Source organism: Conger conger, chromosome 1 (assembly GCF_963514075.1).
Source record: "Conger conger chromosome 1, fConCon1.1, whole genome shotgun sequence".
Taxonomy (NCBI): Eukaryota; Metazoa; Chordata; class Actinopteri; order Anguilliformes; family Congridae; genus Conger; species Conger conger.
Window position 1 is genome coordinate 21,365,666 of NC_083760.1, and position 20,320 is coordinate 21,385,985.

At 42.4% G+C, this 20,320-nt stretch overlaps 1 protein-coding gene across 3 annotated transcripts in view; it reads left to right on the top strand.

Moving 5' to 3' along the window:
• Window positions 1–19,813, top strand: part of LOC133137917 (RAS guanyl-releasing protein 1-like) — a 36,487-nt gene extending 16,674 nt beyond the window's left edge. For all 3 annotated transcript variants that reach the window (XM_061256341.1, XM_061256349.1, XM_061256332.1), the window contains exons 3-17: window positions 2,030–2,135; window positions 4,691–4,753; window positions 5,998–6,129; window positions 7,374–7,527; window positions 8,311–8,484; window positions 9,368–9,484; window positions 9,645–9,920; window positions 10,696–10,776; window positions 11,149–11,253; window positions 11,670–11,779; window positions 12,114–12,258; window positions 13,011–13,047; window positions 13,902–14,054; window positions 16,457–16,806; window positions 17,672–19,813. In XM_061256341.1, coding sequence (XP_061112325.1) covers window positions 2,030–2,135; window positions 4,691–4,753; window positions 5,998–6,129; window positions 7,374–7,527; window positions 8,311–8,484; window positions 9,368–9,484; window positions 9,645–9,920; window positions 10,696–10,776; window positions 11,149–11,253; window positions 11,670–11,779; window positions 12,114–12,258; window positions 13,011–13,047; window positions 13,902–14,054; window positions 16,457–16,806; window positions 17,672–17,806 — 2,138 coding nt within the window. In that variant the 3' untranslated portion in view covers window positions 17,807–19,813. The remainder of the gene's footprint in view (window positions 1–2,029; window positions 2,136–4,690; window positions 4,754–5,997; window positions 6,130–7,373; window positions 7,528–8,310; window positions 8,485–9,367; window positions 9,485–9,644; window positions 9,921–10,695; window positions 10,777–11,148; window positions 11,254–11,669; window positions 11,780–12,113; window positions 12,259–13,010; window positions 13,048–13,901; window positions 14,055–16,456; window positions 16,807–17,671) is intronic.
• Window positions 19,814–20,320: the final 507 nt, after the last annotated feature.

The window sequence follows — 20,320 nt, forward strand, 5'->3', positions numbered from 1 at the left end:
GAATGTGTTGGCTGGAAATTCTGCATATTAGCCGGTGCCATCTGGTATTCTGGAGCTGAGAGAACAAAAAGCTTTTGTATCACAATTGAACACTTGCATTTTAATATTAGGCTTGATTAGCACACCAAACCTGCAGTATTATTCTCTAATAGGTTTTGGAAATTCCATATTTTTGTATGATTTTACCCAGACCTAATGAGAAAACTATGTATTGTGTTTTTTCTAATTCCAATACATTTTCTGGAAGGAAGTTTCACAGATCCTGAAGTGTGGGGCCAGGGATAGAGGCAGAAACATTTTTCAAGGACATTTTTTTTAAATGTCATACATAGATACATACATACATGCACACACACAGACACACCCACACACACACACACACACACACACACACACACACACACACAAACACAAATGTTGGACTGCAAAGCCTCACACCTATAATAAAAATCCATTACAAACAAGACTGCTGCTGTGACAACAAGATAGTTTGAGTCATGCTGGTGCAAGCTATGCTGAACACAAGTAGCTAGTCAGTTGTTGTCTCTGTCCTCTGTTTTGCCTACTGGTAAGGCGTTCTATGTCATGCCTAATGCTGTTCAAACAGGTGATAATCCTCGTTTCACCATATACAGATTGCTTGTGTTCTATATGGTCCCTATCTGCCTACCACATTTTCAGCAGCCTACCCTTCACCACCATTTTGATTGTGCAACCAACAGACCAATTAACAGGAAAACAAAATAAAGACATTTAGCATGACAAGACCTCGTGAGTTTCGTATATAACCGCCACTCTCTCAGGGGGATTTTGTGTCGGCCCACAGTGGGATTTTAGTGTATTTCACGAGGCATCCTGACCACATCCCGTCTTCCTGTTGTCTGTTTTGAGCAGGAAGAGCATATCCCTCCAAGTGAGGTAGCGTCTCTGTTTTTACTGCCGGCTCACAGTGCGACCTGTGTGGGGCTGCACCCTCAAAATCTGCTGATTCCAATGTTCCCACGCCCAAGATGGCGAGGCGTGACACAGAGGCCTCGAGGACGGTTCCCCATTACACGACATGGGCAGATAGCAGCTGTGCCATTAGAGGCGAGAAGCTGGGCCGAGTGGAAGGAAATGTACGCAAGCGGAGACAGAGAAAGAGAGAGCCAAGGTGCTGCACAGGAAGGCCGATGAGTTAAAAAGGGCCGGCGCTTTCACTAAGGTGACATGACGTCGACCACAAAGCTAGCTATTGAGCTGACCTTGCTTGTCATTGTCACCTCTATGCATTGCAACTCCGACCATGCAAGCCAACCGAAACATACGTTTCACTGGCTCACGTGCTGCGAGCATGTGTAATAGTCTGAATAGTTCGTGTCTTGCACAAATTGCTGTTGTTGAGCCGCCGAGCTGACCTTCATTCACAGCCTCCAGATTGTGTAGCATTTGAGTGAAAAAACAAGTACATTTAGCAGAAGGAACCTGCTATAGTAGCAAACACCCACCAGCCAGGTGTCTTTCTTTTCAGGAAGAAAAGCTTGTTATTTGCCTAACAAGGCATGGCATGAATACATGATTCGTTAGCTTACATCGTGGTGCCAGTTGATAGCTGGCCTGCAAACATAACTCGATTCTCTGAAAAATACTTTATTTTCTTCTCTCAAGTAGAAAATATAGACATTTTAAGTCACTTTTTCTTGACAAATGAAATTATTTTACCCCATTGGCAAATATTGAAATGAGTAAAACTGTCTCAGCTCATTGACATTTGTTTACCAAAAATAATCAAAATAATCGAAATAGAAGATGTTAATCTGAATATTAAGATTTATTAATTGATTATTAAATGTTAGATGGCCACATTGCTGATTGTGCTGTAGTCCAATGATGGTCCAGTAATGCTTCCCAGAACAGTGTATCAGTCAGCAGCCAATGCTGCCAATCTGAGGACCCAATCATTTCAAGAAACATGTCTTTCTGTGTAAAGAGCCAGTGTAGTTGTACAGTAATTTAAGAAATGTGGCTGTGTGTTTTCTCTCTCCTGTAGATGCGGAGGGGAGCCTGTGCAGAAGCAACCACTTGTTGCACATCACCTTAACCATGCACCGACTCCTCATGTCCTCCCATGACCTCCTGGAGAAACTCATCACTCTATATCCTTCAACAAACAGGCAGACCAGCTCTGAGATATGGCAGTGAAGCAATAAACAAAACAGCATAACTTATAAATGTTTGGCCTTGAATATAATATATACCCCTTTTCCATCAAACAATCCCCTGTCATTTACCATTGCTGGCATTGTAATGCAATAGTCTTTCGTCAAATCTTTCTCCAAGCGACAAATCACATGCTTCATCTCCTTGAAGACTCAAGCAAAATCTGCATTGTAAAGATTAGATCTTCTCTTTACATCACAACACCTAGTAGATTAGCATAGCTACCATTCCGCACCTTCTGGCCCGATCCTTTATTCAGTGGTACCACTGGCTGCTCTCTGCCTCCCAAATTTTGAATAGCTAATTGTGCTCCTGGAGTTACTGCCATGTCACCAGTACCTCTGCAAGAATGGTGGCAGCTGAAGCCCATGCCGTCTCTCTCACTGCTGACAGCTGGGAGCCCGTGGGCGTTTGGCAAACTGCTCGTTGCTAAAAGAGCTGGAACCTCGGAGCGATAAAACCAGTTTTGTTCTGCTACCCTCAGTCATATTCAGATAATGATACAGCCCAGGCTTGGATATGCAATGCCTGTGGTGGACTAAGGCGAGTCTGCACTTTCAGTATATTTGTTGTCATCACTCACTGGGCCAGTTGGTGGCCATGTTCTTATCTTCAACACCCTGCCTCGCATTCATCAGATCTTGTCCCCGTATTTCCGCAATTGCATTTTCTTTGTTTTGGCCGTTCTGTGTATGCTTTTTTTATGACCTCCGGCATATCGCGCCATGCCACTTCACATGCTGAACGCTGTATAAACAAGGCCCTTGCTTTGTTCTGGGACTTGTTACATTGTGAATGAGGAATCTGTAATCCGGACCTGTTCTCTGCAGAGACCCAGTCTCGAAGCCCCGGACAGCCCTGTGAAGGGTGTCGCTGTTGTAGGTGTTAATTATGTCTGCCCAGAAGCCCTTTTCAGCTATATATAAATTTGGGCCTCACAAAGGCTAAGGACGGCTTTTTGTAAATTCTTGCGTCAGAATACGAGAAACGCTTTATTTTTATTCTACTATTTTTAACCCACCCCCTCCCTCGTACAAGCACACACATACAGTACACCCACACACACACACACGTATAGCATGCATGCACACATGCACACAAAACGCGCACACACGCACATTTTGTATAGAAGAGCATAAAGGATACAGCAAACCTCATGAAGTGTGGTTAGGATCACAGAGTAGCACTAGACCCATTAATGTCTTTTGTCATTAACACACTCTGGGAATGTGTAGGCAGCTCTTCAGCTCCCATGACGCAGTTTACCTTTTTTGTACACCACTTCACTCTGATCTCTGGAGGCGAAATGCTGCAGAGAGAATGCTTATAAGCGTGGGGGCTTTTGTTAATGCGGATTTATATAATGGGGGCACCGTTTTTTAGCCCCTATGACTGTGGCAAACCCAACAAGTCCTGGTTTCTCCGCACCCTCTTTTGAACATGGCAGACAGTCGCCCGGCCAATGAACGGCACTCTTGCCACCAAGCCACGGTGACTCAGACATGGCAAAGACACCGTGCATCAGCCAAGGGTGTGGGTGCTCATGGTTTTATTCGAGAGATAAACATGGCTTGGATTCCAGTACCCTCACCTAACCTCAGAGAGGGTGAAGATTTAACCACCTACTCAAAAACTGTTTCCTTTAGCAGGTTCCTTTCACGGTGGAGTGCTGGAAGCAAGCATCCCGTGCTGTTGCTGTGCCTGTTAAGTATTAACTTGGTAATGTGTCAGCCGTTAGCTGGCCAGTGCTCAATAGCAGATCAATCTGCTGAATGATAAGTAGGACATCTTTTCTCTTTATTTATCTGTGGAATTCCTATTCAGCAAAGTATGCCTATTGCTCCTGTCCTCCTGAGGTCAGTTGTTTAAAGAATCAGGGCAGGTGTATACCCCCTTGCAGGCCCTTAAATATCCCTAAGAGGGCTTCTACATGGCCCATAGCTGGTGTACCCACCCAGTTTCCTTGCTTGGTCCTGCTGTAGTGTTGGTACCATTGAACAGTACCACTGCACAGCATGCTGACAGGATATGTGTCACAGTATTCTTATGGTGGGTTGAACGTGTGACACGGCATATCACTAACACCTGGGAATTCAAGCTGCTTACAGTATCACAGAAAAGTTTGCTCCAATGCTGAAATCAGAAAGATGAGGCTTGTTTTTGTGGATAGAGTGCATTCCAGTTTCGTGTGATGGTATTGCCATATTAATGTGGGGCAGCCTATAGTCTAGTGGCTAAGGTGCTTGACTGGAACCTGGAAGGTTGGTGGTTCAAGCCCCAGGGTAGCTACATATAAGATCAGTGCAGCTGTTGGGCCCTTGAGCAAAGCCCTCAACCCCACAACTCCAGGGGGATTGGCCCCTGCTTAGTCTAATCAACTGTAAATCACTTTGGATAGAAGCATCAGCTAAATAACTTTAACGTAAGGAAAACTGCGTTGCCAGCTTCTGACTCTTTGGTAGGTTGTGCTCTTCCTTAACCCCAATTTTACTTTTCAAAGTGCTGTGGAGAAGGAAAGCCCAGTTGAGTGTCAGAAGATCTGCTATTTCATCAGGTAAGTGCATCTGTCTCCACTGTCTCTGTGATCCTATGCAGGTAGAAACTTGTGCATTGTGTTTTTTTTATTTTTTTCATTACCATAAATTATAAACAGACAGATGTATCCACTACAGATCCACCAAATATCTATTCAAAGTAATGTAAATAACTATAATAATACACATTGCAAGTCACAAATACTGTAAATTGAAAACATGTCAAGTTTGTATGGGTGTGGTCTGGACTGCATTTGCACCTACAAGTAAATTATATTGGAGAAGGAGGGAGACAGGGAGAGAGATAAGGTTGGCGTCAATGAGACTAAAACATTTATTGGCCATTATGTCAGGAATTATTGATGTCATCAAGGACCATGACCCAATAGCTCAAAATCTGGTAATACATTGAATTCCACCCATTCAATCCCCACATAGGAATAGATGGAAATGTTTAGACCCATCTCATTTTGCTTATGCGTAATACATACCATAATAATGTTATTCAATGTAGTTTGCAGCCATTCACAGATTTACCTTCACAGACACTTTAAGGTTTGCGGGTTCTGTTTGCAGCCTTTTATACACCACACAGATTCTTCCATTTGATGTGCGATTGAAGGCAGTGTAGTATAATGTTTAGAACAGGGCGTGGGCTATTGTGCCCCTGGGGAATGTGCTTACTGTACCATGAACTGCTTTTGCAAAATATGCAGCTGTATAAATGGATTGTATGTACTGTAAATAATATAAGCTGCATAATCACTCTTGATAAGAGCGCCTACTAAATGCCTAAAATATGTTAGACAGGTATATCTGGAAATGTTTCTTCCATAATAGGCTTTTACATTCTGAGTGCCATGTGATGAAAGCACTCTGAAGACAGAATTTAACTCTGCTAATCTCATCCTATACCCACAATGAGTTGTAATTTACCTTGTGGGTAGAGCAAAGAAGATCTACACAGTATACCTAGGTTCAGGCTCTATCTAAAATCTAGGGGTTCCACAGCACAGAAGAACTCACGTTGGGGGCTTAACAAACTGAGAACTGCATGTGCCTATTATATTTATGTTACTGTGACTGATTCCGATATGTTTTCCGACTATTGTTCCTGGGGGGCAAATCATTCTAGAGAGCCCAGCAAAAAGCCCACTCTGGTTTAACATTCATACTTCTCTGAAATTTCACTTTCATTAAAGCCCTTCAATTGAGCCTTGGAACATAGACCAGGAATTCATCTGTTGTTTCTCTTTTTGCGAAGATACTGGATCAGGGAGTTTTGGACAATGTTTCGATTGCACAGTAGTCTATCGGACACGATAGAAAACTTCCGGGATGTGATGAGAGAACAGGGGCAGGGGAGATTGTGTCCACTCCTGGAGACAAAATGGCTGTGAGTATCGCTCATGACCGACCTGTGACCTGTTCATGACAAGGGCAAGTGTTGCCTCTAAAAAACACCTGGCACTGCGAAAACTGCAACACTATACTACACTGTCCATTTGATTTGACTAAAGCCCCAGCCTAGGATGAGTCATGGTGTGTAGGATGCCGGCACCACCTTCTCTTTGGCGTGCCTACAGGCCACCTGACACACATGCACACACACACATACACATACAAGCACACACACGCCCCCACACGCAAACATACATGCAGATTATGTGGTTAGATAAGGGAACTTCTTCATAACTACGCCTGTCTTTACTGTGCGGAGGTATTGCAGTGTGGCAGTCGGTGGATGTTTTGTGCTCCTTGAGCGCAGGCTGTGGGCTGGACCGCAGTGTGACTGTGCACTCAGTCTGTCCTTCGGCTCGTTTAATGAGTCACCACGGAAAGCGGCCGGTTTCTTCCACTGAGGAAAAAACCTATCCAGATGCACAATTCATCAATTCAGTACCAAGGGCAGGAGCCGTTCTTCAGATTGAAGAGATTTTATATTTTAATTTGTGGTCCTGCCTGTTATAGCATGGCCTATAAAACCATAGAATATCCTCTTCTGATATTTACAATGATTAAAATACAAACTGCTCAATCAGATGATTTGGTATGCTGTTTGTATAATGACAATGACATTGGGTGTTCTAACTTGATCTGAACAATATTTTAATTAAGTTATTGTACAGTTATTTCTCCTATTCTATAGGATGTGCACACCTCCAATGTACTAATCATAAGCCTGTGACTATACTACAGTGCTACATACTACATTACAGTACATACTGTACTCCAGCCTAAAAGTTCATTAACCAGTGATCATCAAATAGCGTTTTATTTTGTCCTGTGTAATTAACAGAACAATTAGTGCTACTGATTGGCTATACTGGCTTCACACCTGACACCCAGGTAAAGGGAGGGTGGAAAACCAGCAGCTCTCAGACCTCGAAGACTGTGATTTGATGATCCCTGGCCTAAAGGATTACAATAGAAAGCTTGCAGTAACACCCACATCTCTGATACTGTATATCGTACATCAACTTGGTGGTCTGTGGACACCTGATAGGGCTAACTCATCCGCTGGGTTAAAATTGAGATTGTCATCTCAGATTCTTGACTTCATGCAAGAGGTCTCACACATACAATTGACCATTACAAGATCCACAGTTCCTTGACTCCCTCTGTGTTTCCCATCCGCAGAAATGACAGGGACTGGTCGCGGAAGGCCAGTCAGAGGATTAAGGCCAACAGCAGTAAGAAGAGAAAGGTGTCACTGCTCTTTGATCACCTGGAACCCGAGGAGCTAGCAGAGCACCTGACGTACCTGGAGTTCAAGTCCTTCTGCAGGATATCAGTGAGTGGACAGCTATCATCCAGCAATTTCAATGTACACTCACTGAGCACTTAATCAGAAATGTATTCATGCGATTATCTAATCAGCCAATCGTGTTGCAGCAGTGAAATGCATAACATCATACAAATACGTGTCAGGAGCTTCAGTTAATGGTCACATAAACCATCAGAATGGGGAAAAAAATGTGACCTAAGTGACTTTGATTGTGGAATGATTCTTTGTGCCAGACAGTGTGGTTTGAGTTTGAGTATATTTGAGTGTTAGTGTGAGTCTAAAAAATAAGTCTAATGAATACCTAATAAAGTGCTCACTGAGTGTATGTGATGCCCATAAAGACCATACCACTTTACTTCAGGGGGTTGTCTAGCTTCAAATCCAAATTCATTTCCTGTGATGGAGCGAGATCTTTTTTAATTGGCCTTCTGAGTCAAAGTTTTGATTCAGCAATGCTCTCCTGCTGATCTTCTGCAACTCAGCTATCTGACAGTCATTGCAAAGCTGACAGATCTCTTCATGAATGTAAATGCATCCACCAAATGAAGATCCTGTCACCAGAATGTTTTCTGTGACATTTCCTAAAATGTTTGGGAAGGAAATAATCAAATAAAGATACTACAATAAACCTTTGCAGATAATCAATTGAATCAACCAAACAGTAACCTGGAACTGGGTATGAATACGGAGGTACTACAAGCAATAACGTCATTTCAGAATTTGAGCCGTACAAAAAGTATATAGTCTGAATATTTTCTTTCTTCACATTACTGAAGGCAGCTCTATCAGTTTGCAGATTACCAGAACTACATACGCACTGGCTGCATGAAGGACAACCAGATGATGGAGCGCTCCATTGCCCTCTGTAATGGCATCTCCCAGTGGGTCCAGCTCATGGTCCTGAGCCGGCCCACAGCCCAACTCCGGGCTGAGGTCTTCACGAAATTCATCCATGTTGCCCAGGTACACCACCCCCGACCCCAGCTCACTGGCACCCACTGCCAATGCAGCCGCCTCCTTTTTTTATCAGAGTAGTCCCGTGAGTACCAGAGCTGCCACTGGGTTTGTCTGGTGCTGGCAGTGTGCCGCCTATTGCATGTTAATAAAACTAAGTGGGATACTAATGATTTTCAAGTGCCTCATGATATGCTTTTAGCACATCAAAGACGTTCACCAATAGAGAGAAAATGGCAGCTTTGAATATTAACCAGGTCTTGGCACTAATGGATGTACCGGTTTAAAACACCGTTGCTAGGGCTGCTGGATTAGTTTACTGGAATCGTGTGTGTGGACCACAGTCTGGGATTGAATTTGACCTGTGCCAACAGCTCGACAGGAATGGCGCATGTTTGGCTTTGCATCGCTCAGGGATATATAGCCTTGTTTATTGCTCAATGACTCCTGCTAGCCATCCACATGCCTGTGGCTTGCTCCCTCTGTGCTCACATATGAATGGGTATTGATGGGCCGTATATGAGCATGCTAGCACGTAGTTAGTAATTGTACCTTCCAAATTTCGGTGGGATTGGAGACGCAAGTCATAGTTCAAATGCGAGGGCCCAGACTGTGTGTCTGGAGGGGTGCGAGCGTGCACAAAGCTAAGGGGGAGATTGTGAATGGTGGAGGCTCCTCTCACCGCTTCGCTAATGCTCCGAGACACAGTGTTTCTCCGACCACAGCACTGCTTCACACGCCCCAGGAAACACAATAGCCTTGAGGGACCACTGTGAGAATGACTGTGACTGAGGTGGCGGTGGGGGCTTGTGTAGAAGAGCAAAGCCACAGGCGCTGTTCTTTTTCACTCGGTTTGATGTTTTTTTTTTCATGTCGTGCCTGTATCTCACAGAACCTCCACCAAATGCACAACTTTAACACACTAATGGCGGTAGTGGGAGGCCTCTCTCACAGCTCTATCTCCAGACTGAAGGACACCAGCTCACACGTACCCAACGAGGTCACCAAGGTAACCACAAATGCCGTCTTACAAGCACTCACCTCAGGTTGTATTAGACTTGCTCTGAAAAGTTTCATATATCATGTATCATGTAATGTAACAGAGGTAAATGCTTCTATACAATAAATGTATAGAACAGTTTTATTGACAGAATCTTCTCTCTTCCCAGGTGCTGAATGAAATGACGGAGCTGTTGTCTTCCTGTAGAAACTATGACAACTACAGGCAGACATATAGCAAGTGCACTGGATTTAAAATCCCCATCTTAGGGGTTCACCTCAAGGACCTCATCTCTGTCAATGAGGCTATGTCCGACTACGTGGATGACAGCAAGGTCAATGTGCAGAAGCTACAGGCCCTTTATAATCACATCAACGAACTGATCCAGCTCCAGCAGACACCTCCACGCCTGGATGCTAACAAAGACCTGGTCCACTTACTGACAGTCAGTATACCCCTTACTAACAGTCTCATATGGTCATGGTTATGGTAATGTTAATGGTCTTGGTACACTAGCTACTGCTATTTAACTTGGTCCATACTGTTTGCATGGTTTGCAAATAAGCCTGGTTTTGTCAATCTGGTATGTACATACATGTGAGTAAACATCCTGCAGCCTTCCACCCTCTTTTTTTTGTCCAAAGGCATGTTACTAAACACATGTATCAACTTATTGACTGCCAAAGATAAAAATGTGACAGTAACACTGTGTTTGGTATGGTACATCGTGGAATTTGCTTATTAATTGTACCCTGCATGTAGTCTACCACATGGCCTTAGGTACTTGATTCCTTAAAACCTTATTTGAGCATCTGAAAGGTGGGAGACTATACTATTTTGTTCCAACATGTAGTGTAACTAAACTCTCAAGTTAAAGCTCACTTAAAATTGATAAAAGTCCATTCTGATTCCAAAAGGCTTATTTAATCATTAGATTGTTCACATATGAAATACTTATATCACCTGCAAGTGAAATTCCTACTTTGTGTGAAATCTGTAGCCTGTTGCATCAGTGTGAAATCCATAGCTGGACTTACGCCCAGCGCAACAAAAAGTAGGACACGAATGTAGTTTTAAAACTGATGTAATCGTCTGGCTGAAATCTCTGTTCTACATTGAGCGTACGCTACAGGATTAAGCCAGGATTATATGCAGTTCTGGAAACAAGTCCCTGGGCCACCTAGTGATGTGTAATATTCTTTCTCCTTGCTCTTGTGCAGCTGTCTCTGGACCTGTACTATACTGAGGATGACATCTATGAGCTGTCCTATGCCCGGGAGCCTAGGAACTGTAAGGCACCGGTAAGTGACCCAGGTTCATTAATACACCCACTTAGGTTGCATCACCTGCAACAGAGAGGACTATCCTGCTTACCACTTACAATATGAATCAGTCTCGTGTGGGAGTGAGCTCTGGTTATTTACTGTACAAATGCACATCAACGTCTGCTGAATGTTGGTTAATTACCTCACAGTCAAATGGGAAAAATGAACGCAGCCCTGCTGAAAATAATTGCTCAAGCTAGGTTTTGTGATCAACTCTATACCGAACATGGTTTGACCAGCTCCTAGCTATGAAATAGCTGGTAGCTGGTATTTTAAGCTGGTCATTGCTGGATTTTACACCAGGGAGAACACAACTGTAATGTTGTATTCTTGTTGCTTTCCTGTCAGCCTGCTACCCCCTCAAGGCCTCCAGTGGTTGTGGATTGGGCCTCAGGCGTGGCTCCAAAACCAGACCCCAGAACCATCAGCAAGCACGTTCAGAGAATGGTGGACGTGAGTCTGGAGGAATCCTATACTTTCAGACTGAATCATGTTTCCCATGACACATAGTATTTAACATTTGACATTCAAGATGGGAAAATAATGAGAATGTGGAATGATTTAATGTGGTAAAGCAAGAGTAGCCCGTCACAGAAGTGCAGATGGGAGATGTGGAGACAAGAGCTAGTTTAACCTCTGTCACTGGCTGTCAGCTTCCGCCTGCGATGGTGTCAGTTAGGTTTTAAAACTGAACGTTGCCTTTTGGAAAATAACTCCCACTTAAGTGCAGTAGTTTCAGCATCCCACTAGAAGGAGCCAAACCACTGCACTGCACTCATAATGAGCCATGTCACAAAATGTAATCTATGTAAACTGCATACTAGCTTCAGTCACCATGTTTTAAATGATGTACATCTTGTCTTTGACAGTCTGTGTTTAAGAATTATGACCATGATGAGAATGGCTACATCTCTCAAGAGGAATTTGAGAAAATCGCTGCTAGCTTTCCCTTCTCCTTCTGTGTGATGGATAAAGAGAAGTGAGTTGTTGTGAAATTATTTATTGCGTGCTGTAGTTACATAGGATATACTGTACTGAATGGAAACAAGCCTGAGTTCAGAACACTTTGGTTCCTGCTTCCATTTCCTGCTTTGTATCAATAGTGTTGACCATATATTTGCTAAATCTGTGTATCACTTTGGCACCAATATTACATTTTTTAAAATTGTACACTGTACTGTATTTTTGGTAAATGGTCTGCATGTATCTAGCACTTTTATCCAAAGATCATCGAGATCATACTTTGGCTAGTATTAAATAGTTACTTAACATAAACACTTGAAAAGCTAAAGCTGTGTAATTTGTTACTTTAGAGAGGGCCTGATCAGCAGGGATGAAATCACTGCTTACTTCATGAGAGCCAGCGTCATCTGCTCCAAACTGGGCCTGGGCTTTGTCCACAACTTCCAGGAGACCACATACATGAAACCCACCTTCTGTGACAACTGCTCGGGATTTGTAAGGCACTTTCAACATCCGTTTTTTCACTGCTCCTGTATGACATGTATGGCAAATTATCAATAATTATTACAGCTGGCCTTATCAACATACATAGATTAGACTGCATTTTACATGTAATCTGTTTACACAGTGACTAAATAAGTATGCCTTAATATCCTTACGCAGGTACACAAAATCATTTTGCCACTTTGGATTCAAACTTTCAGGCTACAAGTGTAACACCCTGCTGCCTAGACGTTTTATCTTCCCTCAAGCTAGGCTTTGAAGCAGCTGGTAGCTGGTTGACCAGTTCAGACCAGCTCCCAGCTAGACATGGTTTAGATGGTTGACCAGTTCAAACCAGCTCCCAGCTTGACATGGTTTAACCAGCTCAAGCTGGGTTTTGAAATGGCTGGTAGATGGTTGAACAGCTACCAGCTCAGACAAGCTACCAGCACTAGCTGGATGTCCAGCTCATGCCCAGCAAGACCAGCTTTATGACCAGCTTGGCCATGCTGGTTGACCAGTTCATACCCAGCTAGACCAGCTTTATGACCAGCTTGGCTATGCTGGTTGACCAGTTCATACCCAGCTAGACCAGCTTTATGACCAGCTTGGCCATGCTGGTTGACCAGTTCATACCCAGCTCGACCAGCTTTATGACCAGCTTGGCCATGCTGGTTGACCAGTTCATACCCAGCTCGACCAGCTATTGTTTCTCAGTATGATGCTGTATTGCTTTAACCTGTTGATTTCCTTGTCTTTCGCAGTTGTGGGGTGTTATTAAACAAGGCTACCGATGCAAAGGTGAGTCTACAAAGTTTTTCTGTTGTTTCCCATCACTCCCCAATATTATTTATTTGCCAAATCAGTGTCCTAATTGACTGTTAAGTGTCTATAGTAATAAAAGTTACTTTTGTCATAACTGTGATGTTGCTTAGATTAGATTAGATAATATGTATTTATTATTTATTTTAAAATACTTTACTGTCCACCTCAGTGGGAATTTGTCTACTCCCCAGTACACATAACACACCATTAAAACATACAGAATATACAATATCCAGATTAAGCCTTGTTGTACAACCTGACTGCAGACGTGCATTAAAAAGGAAAGTGTTACTGTGGGAGAAGCTGACGCTGAGAGCACTGTAGGTGCAGCGTTCGGTGCGTTAACAGCTCTCAGACAGAGGCAGCCTGTAGCCCGTAGCTTGTGAAACAGCGCAGCGCTTAAGAAACAGTCTGCGGGTTCCACAGCGCAGAATGCTGCCTGAACCCAGCAGCAGATGAAAGGTTTTCGGATCGGTAGCTTAAAACCACAGAAAATGCGCTTCCCCTACTCCCCCCCCCCCACCGCCACTCAACTTAGCATTCAGTTGTTGTCAAGGCTGTTTGCATAGTAACAAGTACCTGAGGCCTCTTAGTAGTACACTTTTTTTCTGCCCGCTGTAACTAATGCTCAATTTAGTGGGAGGGATTAATGAGAGGCCTAAAGACAGCATAGCTTGCCGGGCCCCATGATCTCCTGTTATCTCCATTTAAAGTCAGCAGATTAATTAGCGCCGTTGATTTTACACGCGATAGCTCCTGCGTCGCATAGCGCTGCTATGCATACAGAGTGCGGCTTTGATCCGTTTTGCTCTTTGTTGGCTTGTGTGCAGACTGCGGGATGAACTGCCACAAGCTCTGCAAGGACCAGGTTGCTTTTGAGTGTAAGAAAAACACCAAGAGCAACAGCACCACAGAAAGCAGCCCCACGGCTAGCTCCACTCCCACCACCGCGGGTCCCCTCGGATCCAGGAGCTACGAGCAGGGTAAGAGTGTGCACAAACACAATGTCTTCACCACCTCTCAATGACTAACAAATGTAATGTGGCCTCATCTCACAGGAGCAAAAAGAACAATAAGCAATATGGTGGATACAGAATAACTGCAAGCTGAAAAGCAGACAATACTGTAGATTTTTACTACCAAATAGGTAGTGCCTAACAATGACTGTTAAAAACGTGATATGATATGATTTCACTGCGGTCCTGTACAAGGAGAAGAATGTCAGTGAGAGGTTGTGTCCTTGATGATGACAGTTGGAGTGTACTGTTTTTTTTTCACGTGTTGCAAGCCATTTCGTAACATGATTGTGGTTTTAGTTTTGGGTCACAGAAATCTGAACTTCCTATCCAGACAGATTATCACGTGGATGAGGAAATAGGATGAAAAATTGGAGTGTTTCTGTGAGTTTACTAAAGGCAAAATGTGGCCAGTTGATTCTGATGAAAATCCTAATTGACAAGGATTAGCAGAATTCAGCAAATGCCTGGTATTTATTTGAATGAATGAATTAATGAATATAGTCCTATCCTAAACAATCCATAAATTAAATTAACCCAGAATATCAGTAGTACAAAAAAACGAAACAAAACAAAGAAATTACTCTGAATTGTAATCCTTAATCCTTAATTACTTGCAAAACTTGCCTCTAAGCCCATTCCACAGTTTGACTCCCAAAACTGAAACACATCTATATTTTACATTGGTTCTCACTTCACATGTTTCAAAGATACACAACCCTCTTAAATTATATTTTCCTTCTCTTGATTAGAAAAATTGTTGAATACAATCTGGAAGGCTTTTACTCCTAGCGCGAAAAACTATTTCCAATGTTTTTAAATACGCAATGTCTAAAAATTTTAAGGTGTGGGACCTTATGAATAATGGATTCATTGGTTCACGGTAACAAGCTTTATTTACTGTCGAAATTGGTGTGCAAATACCGCCACCCACTGGCTGAAGCATAGAACTATAACCCCCAAAAAAACGTCATGCCACAAACTGAAATTCTTCTTCTAGTTTTGGTCAGCAGGTGGAGCCAGTATTTTAGAAAATAGCGTTTGTACATTTTTTCAGTCCGGTTTACTGTGGCTTGCCTTTGCATCTTCAGTTGAAATGATTACTATTTTGATGCTGTTTTATTTATAAGATTAATATAAGATCACCTTAACTTCTGATTGTACATTTCAATTAAAAAACCTGTGCTGAAGCTATCTACAGAAACTGGAAAAGTGCCTATGATCATATCAGTGGTTTTTAGTATTACTTTTGATATGATTTCAGTTTCAATTTGTGTTATGATGATGCAAATGAGACTAATATGAGGTACAGATGAAGAGTGAAATTGAGTATTCTAGATTCAGTTCACACTGAAAATTTGAAGGTCAACTGCATTTCTGCGTAGATCTTTTAATGATAAGTACATCAGCAACAGTTTCAGGTCAGTGATTTTATGGGTGTTGTTAGTAGTGAAAACTAAGCTCAGTGAGAACTTTATTAGGTATTTATTCTTTCTTTTTTTAAACTTATTATTCTGCTACTGGAGCCTATCCACTTAAGAGGTTTGGTGTGTTGTGTGTTCAGAGATTCTCTTCTACATACCACTGTTGTAATGTGTGGTTATTTGAGTTACTGCCACCTTCCTGTCAGCTTTGACCAGTCTGGCCCTTCTACTCTGACCTTTCTCAATAACAAGGCGTTTTTTGTCCGCAGAACTGCTGCTCACTGGACGTATTTTGTTTTTCAGAGACTGTTGTGCATGAAATGCTTTTATGCATTTAGTTGCCACCAAATAATTGGCTGATTAAATATTAGCATATACATGTCTGCCTAATAAAGTTATCAGTGAGTGTATGTTTCTACAGTAGCAAGCCATTCTTCAGGATAAAATTATTGTGTACTCACAATCAGACAGTTATATACTACATGCACATCAGGGTCACATTTTGTCTTTGCCAGAAAATTATTTACTGGAAGTTATCAGAGAAAGGCCTGCTGGGTAATTCCCTGTGTGGGTGGAATAAAAGGTCACAGTCTCCCCCTACCGTAAAAGTGAACAAGGAAATGTCTCATTTACGGTAACGTTGTGTATTTTCTGAGACATTTGAAAAATGACTTGAAGAAAAGCCAGAGTTATATTGCTACGGAGAATCTTAAGTGCAATAATCTTGAGAAATAAAGACTGCTTCAAATTGCAAACATTGGGAGGAGAATACGAAGAGGCTTGCAGGAGAAATGTATATACCCATGGGCTCTCCATCTGTATGAAAATTCCCTATGCAGCAAATGCCTCAATTTTATTGGCCTGCAATTGCTTTGGAAGTGGAGTCGGATGAAAGAACTGGATTATGCTGTAAAATATCTCACTGCCTTACCTTGCTTTATCTAGGTTCAGAAGAGGGGCCATTCACGTATCCTGTTGAAGATTCTACTGACAACAGTGACCGTGTAGACTGGCACCCCATCTCTCCCGCCACCCCCAATATGAGACGCCCCGCCGACCTGCTGCAGCCCCTGGGGGTCCACAAGAGCACCCAGACCGAGTGGCCCCAGGGCCTGGAGTCCACCCCTGCTCAGATCTCTCTCCTGACCCCGGGGCCCCCTGCCCTCACCCCTTGCCCCAGCCCCGTTCCTGTGCGCAAACGGGCCTATGCTAAATGGGAGAACAGGGCCTCCACGGTGCAGAAGCCCAAAGAGCCGGACGACCAGCCCAAGCCGACCTACGAGCAGCTGGAAAAGGTACGCTTCGCCCTCACAAAGAAAGTGACAGTGGAGGTACATTTTTGTTATTCAAGGATCAATATTAACACATGTACCCTGAAAGTACAGTCTTGCTCTCTTTTGGTACAAATGAGTACGTTTCCCAAGCAAAAATGGTACAAATGAATTATTTATTGCTGACTAGGGCTACACTTTTATGCACCTCCTGTATAGGGTACCGCCTCAGTGGCCAGAATTTGTACCTTTTTAGGTACTTTTTGTACGTAAATTTCTGAGAGTTTGAGAACTGGTATCAGAGCCCGTCTCTCTGTTTCAGCATTGACTGGTGCTGTAGCAACTGTAACAGTGGTGCCTCTTGAGCTAGAAAAGAGTAAGCTAATATCTCACCGTTGAATCAATCTTTGGTCATTGTTCACATTTAATTCTCTTGGTGAACCAATTCATGAGCTGAAAAATCCAATTAGTAACTAAACTTCAGTTTTACCTTGTGGGAGCGTAGTATTTTTATTTTCCCCCAGTAGACTCACGATTCTGAGCAGATGCCTGTAAACTGCATAGCACAACAGCTGTTCCTCATCATGGATTTGATTCCACAGCCCATGGCTCGATATGTTGTGCCCTAACCATCGCACCACAATCCTGATGGAACAGATGGCTAAATTTTTTTACGCATCAACAACACTTTATTTGTAGATGCTATTGCACTTAGGATTTTTAAAAGAAAAATGAATTGCGTTTCCACGGGCACTGATGTTTCTTTTTCAAAGGACAAATGTACTTAAAGCCATGGTCCGTAACCGCTGTATCACACCTATGCTCTGATTTTATTCCACTTTAACTACAGTACAATGCTCTGACATTCTGTGTCTGGATCTGCTTACAGGAGAACCAGTCTCTGCAGAAGAGCAAGGAGAACCTGCACCGGAAGCTCCGAGAGGCTGAGAGGGAGGTGGAGATCCTCCAGACCCTCCTGAAAAGACATGCCCTGCATCCTGTGGAGGAGGACTCCTCGTCTTAATGAGGGCATCCCCGCCTTCTGTACAGATACACCCTTAGTGTCATAGCTGGAGCTCCGCCCTCTCTCATCCTCAGAGCCACTCACAGCAACGATGGGCTGGAGCTCCACCCCCCTGATTGGCTGAGCCACACACAGGAAGAGGTGCAGAGGCTCTGGGGTCGATTATTCCTGGTCACGTCAGCAGGGACAAGAGCTCCGTCCACAAAGGACGCTACCCCACAGGAATAGTCTCTGTGGCTCTCCCCCAAAAACACCAGAGCGACTCAAAACTCGACAAAATGGGTGCAAGAGCTCCACCCACATCAATGTACAGAAGTATTTATATCAAGAGTGGCTGACGCTCCATCAACGGGCACTTCTATTCCTGTCCAGAGGAGAAAAAGCACACAGACCAGAGGGCCTGAAGATCCTCCCATAATTAAATCAGTCTTACAGATGTACCACATTGGGAACCATTTTGGTGGAAGACTGTACTTGAGATGGAGAGACATTTGTACACAGCAGGCTTAGCTTCGTATGACCTGAAAAGTGGTTCTGACAATTCTGAAACCCGGATTCAGTGTTGTGTCTGTGCCGTCTTGTCTTTGCATATGGATATGCAGAAACATAATTTGCCTATTATTTGTTTTAATGTCGACTGAAGTACATTCTGTATGTTAGATTGTTTTCTAGTGACTTTTACTTTAGAACACTACAGGAATAAAGTTATTGTAAATAAATGAAGTATGACATGTATCATGGCCATCAATTTTCAAGCAGATCATTATTAGCGTTGAGGGTTAATTAATTATGTTAGATTAAATTGTTACATGAGAATGAAATCCCAGTCCATGGGTACATTTCTGTGTGAAGTGTGAAGCCTGTGTTATATCAAGTGACTTACAGCCAATAAAGTCGTGAGATTACATTGTGATATCAATTATAGCCAATTAAAATTTAACTTGCCAAGCTTATAAACAGTATCTAATCACATTAATGTAACATCATGTTCAAGTAAAGATTACTGTACTTACCTGTGTATAGCTATAGGTATATTGGTTAATGAAATGTTTCAAATGAAACTGAGTGTTCTATCTTTGCTTTATCTTTGGAAATTCAAGACCCATACCAGCCAAAATGTGAGTAAAAACATGAATAGGTATAAATCATCATAATCCTGTGGTATGTATAGTATCGGCATATCCACCGGATTGAATATCGAAAAGTTGCAGGTGCATTGCAGTCTGCACTGTGCATTGCAGACTGCTCGAGAGTATTCTGTTGCAATTCATGCTGCACAGGTTATGTGTAAATCACTTCCTGTGGCATGGGCTTCATTCTGGTTTGCTAGTCAGCAGTGCACACAGAGGAGTATTACTGATACCTTCTGATTAACAAGGGGCCTTATTTACAAAATGTACATTTGTCTTATGATCAAACTGTAACTTGAACAGTGGCTTGTGTAGAAAACCATGACTAAGCAGTTATTTATGAAATCCCACTTTGACATATGATATGATTGTATCTCTTCGTAAACTGTACACAAGATTACCTGCAGGTTATATGGAGGTATTGCGCATAGCCAGCAGGCCGTGTCTGAATCTGTGCTATGTGGACTGTGTGCACACTTTAAGAATAGCATTTCATTGATAATCTATTTTAAGCATGAGGAATGCAATGACACGCAACTTTATTTTGAACAAAATGGCTGTTATTGGCCACATTGACAATACAGGGTAATTGTAAAGCACATTCACTTCAGTTCTAATTGAAGTTCATTTTCGGTCTTGGTTATTTTTATAAATGAAGTGTAAGCACAACTTGGGAAATTATTTTAAGATGATATTTATATTTAATTCCAAGAGCATTTTTATAAATGAGGCCCCAGGTATTCTCACTGTGCTCCACAAACCATTGGTGCCAGTAACGGCACGTTAATGACCAGCGTCTAACCGTGAAATCTGATTGTGAACTATGTGTATGTACCATTAATAATGTAATATACCATTAAAATACATTGTGAATATGCCTCCTGTATATAATGATTGAGCTGATGTATAATCTCACTATGATCGGAGTCCAATTAATTTGCTTTGTTCACAAACAATTTAGCGACTTTAAGTCATAGAAAACACTGTACTGTCCATTGAAGTGAGAAAAAAAAACACATTTTAAGGGTTAAACATGCCCAAATAATAGGTTAATAATTGAGAATAAAAATCTCAATACTCCATTTCAGTAGCCTACTTTTTACAGAGAGTTGCAAAAAGGCAAAAATTACTTGTCATGCCTTTAACAGGAGTAAATTGAAACCACCCACCCACCTACAAAATGGAAAAAAATCTAGACAAATTGTATCCAACATTTAGCATGTCTAGAACGCCAACTGGAAAGGATAAAAGTCTGTCAATTTTGAGAAGGAAGAAAAAAGTAGGCCTTCTGAAACTATTTTGAATAGAAAAAGAACTACCTATGCTGACTCTTAATGGTCGTCAGAGCACGGAAATTCAGTCAGAAAGAAAATCAGTCACCGAA